Genomic DNA, 16,272 nt, shown 5'->3' with positions numbered 1-16,272 from the left:
ATTCCATCCCCACCATATGCTAGCTGTGCAATGTTGCGTAAGTCACTTAATTTCTCCGAGTTTGGTTTGCACATCCTTAAAATGGAGACGCTAACGTCTGTCCTGCAGATTTTGAAAATTAAATGAAAGAATTTATTTATAAGTACCAGGAACACAATAGGTTCTCAAAAATTAGTTCTTTTACCTTGATATTTATAATTTACTTTTACCATATAATATTTCACTAACTTGGTTTTTACATAAGATATCTCCTGCTAAATGTAGATGTTCAGAATCTGGCCTAGTATACCTCACAATGTATAATTTACCCAGGAAATAATTCAAGAAGTCATCTTGTAACATCTTGAGCCTTCCCAATAGATGTTTGGAATCAAAGTAGGTTGATTCAGTCTGTAGTGACACTTAGCCAAAAATAAATTAGCAAATGCACATAGTTTTTAATGTAAGGATATGAATACAAGAACACAAATGTCCACACATCCTTACAGACTCATTAATATGCATGAGCCTATATGTGTGTATGTTTTAAAGGTATATTAGTAGTAAATTTAGAATATTTTTGTTTACTTACCACATTTCATCCACTAATAGCATTTACTAACAATAGAGTTATCTTTGTGCAACAATAACATTTACTGCTTTTCTACTTATAAACAATTATGTATTTATAGTGGAAAATTTAGAAAATAGAAAGGGATAAAGAATAACATTGTCCCATGTCTCACTGTTCTAAAAGAAATTATTTTAAGATTTTGGTATGTGGCTAACCATACATTTTTCTGTGCATATGTGGCAAATGATATATAGCATATACTTTATATTATACCCACACTTAAGCATCTTAAAGGAAAGTAACAAGGAAGAATCCTAATGTTTGTTACTTGGACATTTTCATTAATATAGGGTGCCTTTTTCCCTGCCTTTAAAAATTCTTTTATGATATTTTAAGCTTTCTTGTGTTCAGTTTTATGGATAAAGCTTCATATATTATTAAATCAGTCTTCTGTCATCAGATGTGTAGGTTGTTTCTTCAAGTTTTTATATCATCAGTATTATCAATCTAATGTGGACTTTATAAACAAATACTCAAATCTGTGTCAGGCTAAATTCACAGGAGCATAGTTAATTAGACAAACCATATAACAGTTTAAAGGCTTACGTTATATATTGCCAAAGTGCTCTCCGGAAAAGTTATACCCGTTATTCTCACACCAGAAAAGAAAAAACAATGCATTCCCTCACATAAGTTCCAACACTGGGAATTATTATTTTAAAAGAAATCCTTGTCACCTTGAGGGATGAAAGATGGTATCTCATTATCATTTTTAATTAGCATTTATTTGATTACTAGTGACCCTTTGATATTTCTTCTATTAGGGAACTGCCTGTTTATTCCTTTTGTCCATTTTTCTCTTAGGGCAGGCTTACTATTTTATCCGTGTTCTACACAGAAAATTAAAACATCATTCAAGTGCTAAACCCAGCCTAAATTCTATTATGATGCAAAGTCATTGTAGGTTGTTAATGCTATTTACAAATCGTATATCAATTTTATTTCACCATTGAAATAAAAAGTTGCATTCACAATTACGTCTGTCTCCTCAGTGGAACTCAGTCAAGTAAGACAAACACTCCTAAATTTTGACTCTAAAACTGTTCACATTCTTATTGCTGCAGAATACTGTTCTAGTATCATTATTAAAGTACCTAATATATTTCTGTGTGCGCTTCATTTATTACATGCCATAATGGGACTGAATATCTTTAGTGCTGGTTATGCACAATTAACACTTAGTTATCATCTTGTCACTTCCATCCCTACAAGACAAACTTCTTTAATGCAAGAAGTCAGCTAATCTTCATCAGTCAAGCAAAGCAGACAAATTTTGTTACTCTGAATCCAGAAGTTTTCAATATAGGAGACTCTCCTTATCCTTTGGCGTCTGCTTGGGAAATCTCTCCAATAAAGCCATCTGCCTCAGGAGCCTCTACTCATAGTAGCCAAATCATTGTCTTAGTATTGCACCTTTTCAAGTGACACACAAGGCCAATAGGTAATTTATAGGCACTTTCCCTTAAGCAAACTTTCTTAACCCCTGAAATTATGATTTTATAAATGCTTATGAATTTTATTTAGCAAGTCGTTTCATCTTAACTTTTAAATCACAATATCATTAAGATCTGAAGCATTTCTGAATGTTTAAAAAGGATAGTAGTAACAATGAACTTTCAAGATGGGTGATCTTCTCTGTCCTTTTTAAAAGGGTATGGCTAAAAATGTGAATCCTGAATTAAAATCTAAAAGTCCATCTATTTTGAAAGGACCTGAAGAAGGTTATTTTGAACATCTTGTATGATAACTTGAATCTCATTCAGAATTGGAAAATTCTGAGTAATAGGTTAATTTCTTAAAGATGAGTAAGCCCCCCCTTAGAAAATTCTAGGAAACTAAATGATGGTTTTATAAGAGAAGGGAAAAAATGCTTGTTTGTAATGAAATTGCCTCAAATATGTAGAACTGTGTAACATTAAAGAAAAAAAGCACTGTGCTAGGCTCTGTGGAAACAGAGGTGAATAAAATCCAGTTTCTCTCTTAGGGGTATTTAGAGCTTAGGGAGAGACAGGCCATCAAAGACTCACAGGAGAGAAGAATGTAATCGATGCTAAACAGTTCTATACTGAGGGAAGAGAGGTCTGTCCTTCTTGAAGTCTTAAGAAAGCACCAAAGGGTTGATGTCCTGGGTGTTAAAGGACTCTCTAGGACTGGTTAGGATATAGGAAGTATGTCTGGTGGGGGGTGGAGGAAGTGAGGAAGGCTGGGTGCAGTGAGGAAAGGATTTTTCCAGACAGATGGAACAGCCGGCAAGGCATGGAGGTGTGAAAGCATGTAATGTGTTCCGGAAATGAAAAGTGGCTCAGTGTGCTCAGAGATTAGAGAGGGAGTTTGGTAGGGACGTGGAGGAGTAGGGGATAGAGAGAGGAAATCGTAAAGGTAGGAAATCAGTGAACTAAAGTCAACATGAGTCCAAATTTAAATTATTCATCAAAAGTATCTTTGTTCTTTAAGGCTATTCAGTTCTACAATAAGTCTGTCTTAACCAACATTTGTGGACCACCCACTTCAAGTGGTAGTACAGGTTATGGTGGTATTTCAGAGGGTTCAAAAGAAATTTAGCTCATGGTCATTTACCTCAGCACTGCTGCCCAGAGTGGGAAACCTGTTACACATTCATGAGAAAATTTGAAATGCCAAAGTAAATGACACACCAATAAATAAGTGCTTTGGGAAAGATCAGAATGAGTTGACGGGGTCAGGGAATACTGATGGAGGGAATGGAACCTAAAGAATTTTGATTGATTGATTGATTGAAGTATAGTTGCTGTACAATATTATATGTTACAGGGGCACAATATCCACAATTTTTAAAGGTTTTACTCCATTTATAGTTATTATAAAATATTGGCTATGTTCCCCGTGTTGTACAATATATCCGTATAGCTTATTTTATACCTAATCGCTTGTACCTCTTACTCCCCTACTCCTATATTCCCTTAAAAAAAGAATTTTTAGAATTTAAGTAGATGGAAAAAAGGGAGAAATATCCCTGGCTAGGGAACAGCTAAGCAAAGGTGAGAAGATTATTGTTAGCAAATAATAATGAGAGCAAATTTTTATACAGTGCTGATCACACACAAGATATCATTCTGTTTTACATGTGCTAACTCATTTAGTTCTCAAAATAACCCAGAAGTAGGTACTATTATTAGCCTCATTTTACAGATGAGGAAGCTGAAGTATAGAAAATTTAAATAACTTGCCCAAGATTACACAGATAGAAAAGGGTAGATTCAAAATTTGAACCTGGGCAGTCTGGATTTAATCTCTGGATTCAGAGCCAGTATGAGGAACCTGACCTGTTTCAAGATGAAGATTTTCTTTTCTGACAAAGTGGGTATAAATGGGAGTAGATATAGTGGAGTTAAAAAAAGGTAGATGCTAAATAATTGATAATGGGATTTGGGGTGTGGGTAGTGAAACTTGGTACAGAAAAGATTGTTGGGAATGCATTGTGTGATGACAACTGGGCTGGCATTGGGAAAAGACAGTAAATTTGTTCACAAGTGTACAGTGAGTATATAACCTGCACTTCTTACTGAAAACAGTACAGTATCAAAATCTCCATCTTTTAGTAACTGAGTATGCTAAATAGAACAGTAGAGACATTGGAAATATGGACTGGATCCCCTTTCTTTTTAAAGTGCTGTGGAAATGGAAATTAATTATAATTGGCAGTCACTAACCTTAGGAAAATAAGATGACTAAGTTAACATTTTCATTCTTAAAAAGGATGTCACAAATGAAAGCTTCCTAGCAGAGGCATTTGATAACCCGCTCAAAACTACTCTAAGCCCCTTATTTTATAGCGATGATTTCTTAATTATTGTCTGTACATTTCAAGTCTCTAAGACCATATGAATTCAACTAGAGTTACTCCAAAATATCTGGAAATTAAATCTATGATTAATTCTAAAACATTAAGATTAGGTGGCTTAATAATCTGATTGGGCATCTTTTTATTCCTTAACATATTTTTTTAATGATGGCAGAATTAATTGAACTGACTATATCACAAGCGATTAAGATTAATTTATAAGGAAGATTATCAGTTTATTTTCAAGAATTTTAGCCTGACCTATTACTATATATACATACGCTATCCTCTGGCCATCACTATTTTTATAGTATTTTTCTGAAATGCTAAATCTCATCAGGACCTGGTTACAGAACATTGGAAATTAGCCTTTCTTACAAAATCACAGTTATAGATCATTTTGTTAGGTGTCCGACATCTGCATTGCTATTCCTCTAATTTCTTCATGTTTATATATAGGACATTTTAAAGGAAGATATCAATCCTAATTGCAAAGCAATCATAATCTGTTCTTAACTATAGCTTTCAAAGCTGTTTTGTTTGTTATTTGTGTGTGACATTCCTCACCTATGTTCTGTTTCATTTTGACCTTTAAGTAGAAATTGATATGCACATAAAAGGTACTTTATCCAGTTGACAACATATTAATAACAACATATCTTAGGTAGGAATATTTTAGATGAATTCCATTTGTATTGCAAACATCTCATTGAATAATAGGCTTTCTTTTGAAAAGCTATGTAAAGAAGTAATAATAATACAAAAAACCTATATAACTTCATAGCCTCATGCTTTACCGCCTCCAGGTAAAAGCATGGATTTTTTTTAAATTGCTTTCAGTCATTTATTTGTTTTGTTTTTTTTTTTTTATAATTTTATCCCTCAGTTTATTTTATTTATTTATTTATTTTTGGCTGTGTTGGGTCTTCGTTTCTGTGCGAGGGCTTTCTCTGTTTGCGGCAAGCGGGGGCCACTCATCATCGCGGTGCGCGGGCCTCTCACTATCGCGGCCTCTCCCGTTGCGGAGCACAGGCTCCAGACGCGCAGGCTCAGTAGTTGTGGCTCACGGGCCCAGTTGCTCCGCGGCATGTGGGATCTTCCCAGACCAGGGCTCGAACCCACATCCCCTGCATTGGCAGGCAGACTCCCAACCACCGCACCACCAGGGAAGCCCTATTTGTTTTTTTTTTAATTGAAGTATAGTTGATTTACAATGTTGTGTTAATTTCTGCTGTACAGCGGAGTGATTCAGTTATACTATATATATATATTCTTTCTTATATTCTTTTCCATTATGGTTTATCACAGGATACTGAATATGGTTCCCTGTGCTATACAGTAGAACCTTGTTGTTTATCCATTGTATATATAATAGTTTGCACCTGCTAATCCCAAACTCCCAATCCATCCCTCCCTCCCCCTCCCTTCTCCTTGGGAACCACAAGTCTGTTCTCTATGTCTGTGAATCTGTTTCCTAGATAAGTTCATTTGTGTCACATTTTAGATTCCACATGTAAGTGATATCATATGGTATTTGTCTTTCTCTTTTAGACGTACTTCACTTAGTATGAAAATCTTTCGGGACTTCCCTGGCAGTCCAGTGGTTAAGACTCCATGCTTCCTCTGCTGGGGGCATGGGTTGGATCCCTGGTCAGGGAACTAAGATCCCACAGGCCATGCGGCATGGCCAAAATTAATTAATTAAAAAATTGATGCAAAAAAAATCCGTGATGAACAAAAAATGAAAATTAAAAACAAAATCTCTATGTCCATCCATATTGCTGCAAATGGCATTATTCCATTCTTTTTTGTGGCTGAGTAGTATTCCATTGTGTGTGTGCGTGTGTGTGTGTGTGTGTGTGTGTATACACCACATCTTCTTTATCCATTCATCTGTGAAAGCACAGTTAGGTTTCCATGTCTTGGCTATTGTGAATTGTAAAAGCATGGCTCTTGAATCCAAAGAGACCAGGGTGTTTTCCTTCCTCTACCATACACATTCTAGCTATGGAACCTTGGGCAGGTTTTTAAAATTCTGGGAGGAAGTGTTAGGTTTTTCATCTGAAAAAGAGTGTTAATATTTACATTCTCAGCTGGATTTAAGGAATAAATGTGATCACTGTATATACATGCTTAGCCTTAGCACATGGTAAGTACTTTATAAAAGGTGATTATTTTAATTACCTACATTCCAAACATTGAGGGAAGGCTTTACATATTACATTTCTACTCTGCTGCCAACTTACAGAATTTACTGATGTTAAAGATAAAAATCCTGAAGTTTCATTTTCAATATCGTGAATGGAAGGTTGGAATTTGAACCCTATTCATTGCAAATGTCTCTCTGCCTTTCATATACTTCTTATTTTAACATTCCTACCATCCAGTGATGTAGTTGTTTTATCTTACCCACAGAGAACTGACTCAGAGAGAGTATGAAATACACCCTATATCTTGCACTGAGTAGGTGAGAGCAACAGAGCTCAGGACCAAATCCCCAGGCTCTTGGCTCAGTGCTTTTCTCACTATAATTACTCTGATTGTATTAATCTACAAATAGAAATTACCTAAATTTCAAGGCCCCTGAAGGTAAGGATGACATGACACAACATGACAAAAAAAACCAAAAACAAAACACGTTTTTATTTGATGGCAAATAGAATTTGGAGGCTTGTTAACAAATTAAAGCAAAATTTTAGACAGTATGGAGTTGAAAAAGTATTTCCAGTTTAGTCGGTTTTTAGGGGAAAAGAATATTCAATAACATCAGCTGGAACACGAGAGTATTTAATTAAAATTATTTATTTTTGATGGATATTTTATTATTAGCTTATTAGTCAGTTCAAATTAATTTCAACATTAATATAAAGTGAAAAATTTGAACAGTAATCAAATATATTCTGCATGCTACTTTATATAATCTCACATAAAAGGTAAGTATCTAATCTGGCTACTTACCCCTGCCCAACAAAAGAAATATTTCCTTTTATTCAACATATCTTAATGATCAGGATAATCTACAAAACCTGGTTTATTCAAACACCACTTTTTAAGCACAATATTTTAAGTTTATAGTTTGCAACTAATAAAAAAGAAGATATACTTAAAGTCCAAACTTGAATGTTCATTGTATCCAATAGCCTTGACCACAAACAACTGCAGGATTTCAAGATCAGGGCATAGTCTGTACTTTCAATCAGCATCATCAGCAGGCAGTAATCCTGGGGAAAAAAAGTAAATTCCACAAATAAACAGACCAATCTTCCTTTAAGAGGAAAGCTAATTCTTTTCAATCTACTTTTTTTATTACACTATTTTCCCCTCTATCTACTTAGCTAGAATAAGGATAAATTTCCAAAGCTACCCAGTTGGAAAATAAATAGGTTCGCTGTTTGTCTAGCATTCCAATCTTTGCAAATGTAAATCAGCCCAACTGCTCCTCATTTAAACGTTCAACTTCACAAAACATTAAAGGGTGGCTTTCATGACACAATTTAATCTATCCACTAAGATTTCTGCTTGAACATCATTTGAAATTGACTATCTGATAAAGAGAGACCACTATCAAAGGTCAGTGAGGTCAACTTATATAATGACAAGTAGTTTTACTGGGTCAACTCTACCAGACACTGCTGTTTGAAGGTTAAATTGTTACAATTAAAAATATATACAAATCTCCCCAGAGTTACTTTATTGTTAAATGTACTGGAAACAGCACAAGCATTTTTTCTGATCTTAATTGTGTCCAAAGTGTCACCACTGGGAAATTATACAAAAAGAGCACTTATTAAAAACATTACAATCTTGCACATTAAACAGTGCTTTATAGAATAAAATACATAATTAGCTACTGGAAACTAGTTTATTTATCACATCAATATTAAGAAGTTCATCAGGTTACTCCCTTTGGTTTAATTGGAAGTACTCTAAGAAATACATTTACTACTTCATAGTTGGTGAACTTGCCACAAACAAAGGAATATGGCCCAGCATCTGAGTCTGATGCAAAAATAACTTTCACTTCAGAATGATTACTTCCAAATTACGAGAATTTAATCACATTTTAATAACAGAGTAAAAGGAAGCTTTAAGTGAGAAGCTCTAAAGTGGGCTATTTTCTAATCATTTGATTCATTTTAATGCCTTTTACTTTTTTTATAAAATGGATAAATGGGCAATGATGAAAGCTTCCATAATCACTGCTGTGAAATATTATTATCATTGTTTTAATGGGTGTAAATATAGATCAGTTCTTTTTTTCTTTCCAATATGGTAAAAAAAAAAAATCACCTTTGCTGCCCAAGGTGTTTTCCTCAATGTTCTTATGAGTTTTATATATAAAAGTAGGATTTCAAATTTTGTGTGTAGCATTTCCTTAAATGACCAGAATGGTTTAATTTTGACGACAAGGCAATTTTCTAAGCCAAACTTTCAAACTCAGGGAATTACCATAAATTGAAATGATGAAATGATGATTAGGAAAAGAAATCTTCAAATCTATAGATCTGAGTGAAGTCATCGTAACCATTTTATTTTTGTAAATATTTTCAGATTTTGTGTTGGAGACAAATTTTTCCTAAAGAATAACATGATCCTTTGCCAGACGGACTACGAGGAAGGTTTAATGAAAGAAGGTTATGCACCCCAGGTTCGCTGATCTATCAACATCACCCCATTAAGAATACAAAGCACTCCATTCTTTTATCTTTTTTGCTCCACGTGTATATAAGAATTGACACAGGAACCAACTGAATAGCGTAGATATAGGAAAGCAGGATGGTTATATGGAATAAAAGGCGGACTGCATCTGTATGTAGTGAAATTGCCCCAGTTCAGAGTTGAATGTTTATTATAAAAGAAAAAAGTAATGTACATATTGCTGGATTTTTTTGCTTGCTATTCGTTTTTTTTGTGTCACTTGGCATGAGATGTTTATTTTGGACTATTGTATATAATGTATTGTAATATTTGCAGCACAAATGTAATACAGTTTTATTGTGTTACCATTTGTGTTCTGTTTGCTTCTTTGTATTGTTGCATTTAGTACAATCAGTGTTTAAACTTACGGTATATTTATGCTTTCTGTATCTACCAGCTATTTTAAATGAGCTGTAACTTTCTAGTAAAGAATTGAAGAGCCAATCTCACTAATGATACACATATAAAGCAAGTCTATCAACATTAAAAATACTGAAAAAGAAAGACACACAAAGCATTTTAGCAACGTCCACTTATTGCCACAATGATTTAGAGTCTATCAGTGTTCTCATTATCACCCCCTATTTTCAGGGGGTTAAAGATCAGCTTTAAAAAAATGCATAAAAATTTCATCTTAAAGCACTTTCATTTTTTACCAACGTGAAAAGTGCCATTTTTAGAATAACTTTAAAGCTTAACAGTTATCCTTTTAATACCCTTTTTTGTGTGTGTGCTCTTTACCTAGTCAATGGCTTTGTTTTGTTTCCTTCAGCCATTCACCGCTTATGTGAGCTAGTGCCTTTGGGTATCATGTAAAAATTTTCCAAAGGGTTACTTTAAAAAAGGGTTACCACAATTATGAGCTAATTTTAAAATGATAAATTTCTCATACAAATTTTGCCCAGATCTCTCCATAAGAGGTAAGCGTATAATAACTTTATGATTTGATACATTTCTGGCACCAAAAGGTTTTGAGTGCGAATCTACTGAAACCATGATAATGCACATGGAATCTATGATCCTATTTGAGGAGTGAAGTCACTTTTGATCAGAGCGGGATAGTGCTCACAGAATCTTCTAGAAGAAGAGAAACAAAGGGATCGATAAAAAGCTGAGAACTGGTGATTATATATTTTTCTGTATTTACCTGCCACTTGTTTTAATGTTCAAAAGTGAACACTTTAAAAGTTTGATGTGTCTTACTCTCATTGCTTTCTCTAAGTAATTAGCCGCTCAGAATGTATCACACCTGGGCTGAAATCTGTCATTCCATTTTTTTTTAAAGGTGAAAGATTATTCCCTTATCTACATGATAGCTGATAAAAAAGAAAGCTTGCTAGAAACAAAAATTATGGAGACTGATTATTTAAATTACAATTAAGGAAATAAAGTTGTGACTGTGTTCTCTTCTTTGGGGTTGCTCACACTTTGTTTCTTTGCTTCCGCTCTTTGTACTCAAAACTACTTTTCAGCAGATCTGATTCCTCAACAGGCACAATGAAGCACATTTTTACTAGAGCAACTTTTAGTGCTGTGGGCTTTCTTTTTTCTTTTCTTTTTTTTTCTTGATCACTTGTATAGGATACAATATTTCCCAGTGTTACTTGCATACATACTTTGTCCTGCCGAATATGCATTGCAGATAAAAATTAAATGTGATACCTGAATTCTTGGTTTGGGGCCAAAATATTAAACTGAAAAAAACATGCTGGTGTGGATTTGAGTTGTTTTCAAACAAAGCTTTACTATGAACATGCATGTGAATCTGGATATTGCCTCTCATTTTTAAGAAAATAGTTCTGTGAAAAGTGAATGATATGTATTTTTACAGATGCTTCATGGTTGAGTGTTCAAGTCACATGTCCTCCAAATTTGAGATATATCCCCAAAACAGAGTTTCAAAAATAGCAGTTTGGGGCCTACAAAATAACTATGGATATTGTTTTAGCCTTTGAGCCTTACATTTATTTCATGAAAAGACTTGCATAGCCAAAACCAAAAAATAGCAAAACAGAACAAATGGGAGGAAGGTGGGGGAGATATGTAAGAAGTGGTTTTCCTAACACAGCCCTGCTAATCCCCATTAAGAGTTGTTTGAAATTCATGTGGATGTAAAAATGTAATTGTCCGTGTCTTTTTGCATCATCTTTTTTAGATTTAAATGGTTTTGCATATGCTTATCAATATGTCAAAATACTTGTAGATTGGGAACAAACTTCTCTCAGCTTCTTGAAGCTGTTCAATTATCCCTGCCACCCAAAGACCAAACAAGGTCTTTTGCTTAATCCTTTGGGAATTAATTCTTATGCTTTTTACTACAAACAAAATTACTCACCTGGTTTAAAGATTAAGGCCTTAATCTCCTTAGATTATCTTTAATCTCCATAAAATGGTGGAACAAGACAGAAATAGGCCATTTTACAGCTAATTGCCCATAAATAGTAGCATTTTTGACTGAAGTACTAAGCTAATTGTCTCGACTACTCAAAGTCCCTGAACTGTTGTCAACTTTCCTCTTTGTGTTGTGTAGCCCTGACGTCACTTAGCTTGTTATCTGAAGCCTCCAGTAGAACATCTCCGATGGAGCATTGATTTCTCAAGCAGCGAAAGCTCCCTTTCCAACACGCATCTCATGTAGGCTGCCTATGATGAGGGACCAGGCACTTGCACTCCACTAGAGTGCTGGCTGAGTTTAAAAGCTGACCTGTGTTTGTAATTTCACTTTCATCTTGCTTAATAAATATCTGCTGGATTCTTTCATTCATTTTTTTAATATTCAGATTTAGGTTTTTAATAAAAGGGGTATTACAATATTTGATTGCACTTAATGGGCAAAATCTAAGATGATATCTAGAAAGCATACTATGAAAAAGGAAAAGAAAAGTGTGTAAGGACATTTACTTTCAAAAGGTAAATCATAAGCAGACAAAGTACCTCAAATGCATTCTCCAAATATTATATTTAGGATCTCTGAGCTAGGTAGTTTGTTGCTATTTACTTTTGTGGGGAAAATAAAACTGTCAAAATGAAGGTAGCAATTGCTGGGTATAATTTTGTACATTTATACAAATTTTAAGGGATCTTTCTGAAAGCAACCGTGTTGCTCTTGTCAGACTAAATTTCCAATTTCCTGGTTCCTGCATAATGAATTAAAACAAAAAACTCAACAAAATCCTACATTTTCAGGAAGAATGTTGTTCCTTCACTGAACCAGGGTGCTAAAAATTACATCTGTAGTAAAGCACACCATACGCAAGTGATTTCTTTTTAACTATCACTTTAGGCAAACCATTCTCTGGATAGTCACTTAAACAATTTCATAGAAATGATACTGGCCAAACATATTTAGTGTTCACTCAACTAAGCTGCAAAAACAAGGTACATGTTTATTGTAATAGGCCATTAACGCAGAATACAATTTTGGCAAAAGCCCTTTGATTGTTACTTTTTCTTAAAAATGCCATTACGGATATTTCCTAAATGTGATTTTAACGCAATGTAAGGTAATAGGAAGCAAAGCTTTAATACGGCTATTATTTCACATGACATTTATTAAGTACCTACTATGTGACAGGCCTTGCCCTGAGCACTCAGCCTCCTGTGAAGCCGACCTAGGATACTTTGTGTGTCAGATAACTTTAGGGAGTCTTTGCACTGGTTTGTACTCATCTCAAACCTACGAATAATGAGCACACAAAAGCAAATACCGCCTTCTACCTATTCAGCATGTCATTGGTATGAAAGCCCCAGAAAATATCTCAAGTAATCAATGTGTTCAGAGAATTATCTCACACAAGTTACTCATTAACTCAATAGCACATAATAAAAAAGAACATCAATTAATTAATGAGTCACCCTCAGATCGCTATGATTACAGTAGTGCTCTGTTGAAACAGCCGTTATAAATGGAGCTGCCTCTCTTTATTCATTGTTTTCAGTTGGCCCATTATTTGGCTGAAACCAGTGTCATATTTAACATGTGCTTGTAGGTAATTGTGTGATTAGTATCATAAATGAAGAATTCTGAACATCTACTGCTTATAAAACCTTATAAATGGTCAGGGAAAAAATCAAGAAAAATCTCATTTTTGCTGTAGCTTCTTTTGAAGCCAAGTGATTGGAAGGGTATTACCTTTCTACAAAGTATACTTTTTACATTTATAATCAAGATGTAAGACTTCCATGTTAAACATTAGAAGGATTAGCTACTGAACACTTAAAAGTAAATTTTCCAATGTTTTAGAATACACATAATTTCAGGAACTTTTCACAAAGACTAAAATATGCATGACCAGTTTTGAAACATTTTGGTACCCTCCCAAAAGGACATTTTTGCCTTTGGTGGGCCAGGTTGGGGAGGAGGTGTGGGGACCAGCAGTGATAGTGGACAAGATTATAAGAAATGCCAAGTATTACATGCAAAGTCACCAACGAAAGTTTCCCAACTATCTTGGTAAATGCCATTTCACTAAGCGTATAGAATAATTATAACAGTTCCCTTAGGTAAGTAAGAAACATCTGTTGGCAACACATAGCAGGTGTTAACAATTACACATACTGAAATTTTTTAAAATGTTAATTAAAAGAATTCTGTTTTCTGAAAAGGAAATTCAAAGATACTCCTGTTTTCAGCGTGCAGATCACGTAATGCACAACATTGTAAAGCCCAGATCATCTTGGATCAAGTAGGTTTCGTGTTTGGTTCAGATCATTGCAATCAAAAGTGAATTGGAATTCATTGCACTTTTTACACAATGGGTATTCTGGGCTGAGGAGCTGAATACTCATGAAATTGGCATAGCGGAGCAGATTGCAGAATATTTTGGCTTTATTAGCAAGGTGGTCGTCGTTAACTATACCAAATTTAATGGACACAGTACAAAGAAAAATGGGAGCAAGAGGCATGCAGGTAATAGATTATCCAAATCTTCTTTAACCCTGCTTCTGCAAAAGATTTTAAATCACATAAAATGAAACTGTCCATTTGTAACATGTGACATTATATTCCTCATCATCAGTAGTGTCTAACAACAGGTAACACTCACTGAACACTTACCATCTAGTATGTATGGTAAGTATTCAGTAAGTAGTATAAGTAGTAGTATGAGATTTTTCATTGCCCAGGTAATTTCCACAACACCCTCCTAACGTAGGTTCTATTAACCCCGTTTTGCAGATTTTAAATAAAAGTAAAGAGAGCTTACTTAACTTGTCCAAGGTCATACAGCTAAATAGTGAGATTTAAACATAAGTTTTCTGACTCTGGATCTATCTCTCAGAGAGTTTTCATTCTTATTAATATCATTATCATCATCATCATCATCACTATGATTATTATGTTCTATCCAAAAACTAGAAGTAATCTGTGCTTGAGCAAAAATTCCAAACATTTCAGAGTTAATGCCATCTTTAAAAATGAAAATTAGAAATAAGAGTGATCATATTTTCCTACATGCAATCCACTTAGGAGCTCCTTCTTTCAACCTTTAAGAAATTTATTTGAGGCTACAGAGCCAGGAATAATAGAGGATCCCTAGTAGAGCAGTATCAGGAACAAGAGGCAGTCAGCATAGACTTGAGAGTAGGAGTAGAAACCTGCAGTTGTCTGCAGCAGGATAAACATGCTGTGATGAGGTGAGGCTAGACCGCTGCTCTCCGAAGTCAAGATAATAAAATTAGTGTGTTACCTGTCTTTGACATTTTATAACTTACTTCCACAAGATATGAAACAAACCGAAAGTCAGAATAACAATCTGTGTCAAACTGTGTGTTCACTTGTCTAAAATACACAAGGTGTCGAGGATGCTTGGTCCAGATCAGTGGCCAAATAATTAAGGAACTCTCCAGTCACAGATTTATAATGGCAGGTTGAAGCAATAGTGGGCAAAGCAGCTATCCTTAACATAGAGCAAAATGCAATTACCTGCGTTCTCATACGACCACAGAAAAATCTGAGACCTCCTTCTTTCCATTGCTTCAACTGCTTGCTGCCATCACCACAGCCACTTCCATGTATTGGGATCCTTTCGAACTTAAATCATTCCAGATTAAGTGGTCCTAATGGGAATTTCCACCCCGCAAGTGTTCCTGTATTTTCAGTATATAATTAGTACTTAATCTGAAGAGTTCAGAGCTGTGATGATTACGGCAGAACATGGTCATACACAATTGCATAAACAATGTGCAGTTCCTCAACTTAGGAAGCACAGTGGAAGACCCAAGAATTTTTAATTGTGTGAGACCTTAGGTTAAGTTCAACATGACTTGCTAAAATATCCCTAAGAAAGTTTGGTGGAGCTGCTAGGTTGTCTCAAAGTTAAGCTTGACCTATAATTCCTTTATTATTCTTAGAGTATCCTCGGTTTAGTATGAATAGTAACAGGGGCCCGATGAAGACATAGAAACCACATGTGGGGCAGTTACTGATGCGTGAAAATAAAATATGGGATTGAAAATGAAATAAAAATTACATGGAAAGAGCCAGGAAACTTTGTAAAAAAAAAACACTGTTGGGCACCTTGCATGTGTGTAGCACCATATTAAGCATTTCTAAATTTTTTCTGCCTGAGAAACTTTGGTGCATAAAATATAATGTTCACTGCTATTTATTCTTTGTTTAATGCCCAATTTATTAAATATACCACTCTAACAAATGCAGTTTCTCTAAACACTTGTACACCATTTAAACAGCTAATAAGCCGAACTTGTAAATTTAATAAATCAGATCCAACCATTTAAACATTGATTAGAATCTTAGTCAAATTCTTCTAAACATTTCAATAAAATCCCATCTAATAAGCTTCAGTTCTTTAAAACCAGACAGAAATTCTCACTATGAGTCAAATTTCTTAAAAAAAATTAAAGTTGCATCAAATATTATTAATTTAAAATAATATTTCTATATTTTGCTTCATATCTTTCTAAGGTTACTTTAATAGTGTGTAATTCCTTTTAAAAATTAGAGAATTTTCTCTCAACTAGCTGTGGTTACAGGATCTGTGTTTTTGACTAACTGAACTTTGACTGGGGCACAAGAGTGAGCTACTCTGACCTAAATGATTCAAATTTGAACCAGTGCCATCAGTTGGCCAATAATTTAATAATCATGCTTTTCTTTTACATCAATGGAACTCTTTAAAGT

General features: G+C 34.5%; 1 protein-coding gene across 3 annotated transcripts in view; it reads left to right on the top strand.

Annotated features, from left to right (window-relative positions):
• The window catches only part of LMO3 (LIM domain only 3), a 57,946-nt gene extending 46,055 nt beyond the window's left edge, over positions 1–11,891 (top strand). For 2 of the 3 annotated variants that reach the window (XM_036864624.1, XM_036864622.1), the window contains one exon: positions 8,985–9,580. In XM_036864624.1, coding sequence (XP_036720519.1) covers positions 8,985–9,090 — 106 coding nt within the window. In that variant the 3' untranslated portion in view covers positions 9,091–9,580. Of the gene's footprint in view, positions 1–8,984 lie in introns of all 3 variants that reach the window. The other variant, XM_036864621.1, reaches the window with a different exon arrangement.
• The last annotated feature ends 4,381 nt before the right edge of the window (positions 11,892–16,272 follow it).

Source organism: Balaenoptera musculus, chromosome 10 (assembly GCF_009873245.2).
Source record: "Balaenoptera musculus isolate JJ_BM4_2016_0621 chromosome 10, mBalMus1.pri.v3, whole genome shotgun sequence".
Taxonomy (NCBI): domain Eukaryota; kingdom Metazoa; phylum Chordata; class Mammalia; order Artiodactyla; family Balaenopteridae; genus Balaenoptera; species Balaenoptera musculus.
The sequence above is the reverse complement of the archived record's forward strand: the minus strand, read 5'-3'. Positions and strand labels throughout refer to the sequence as shown.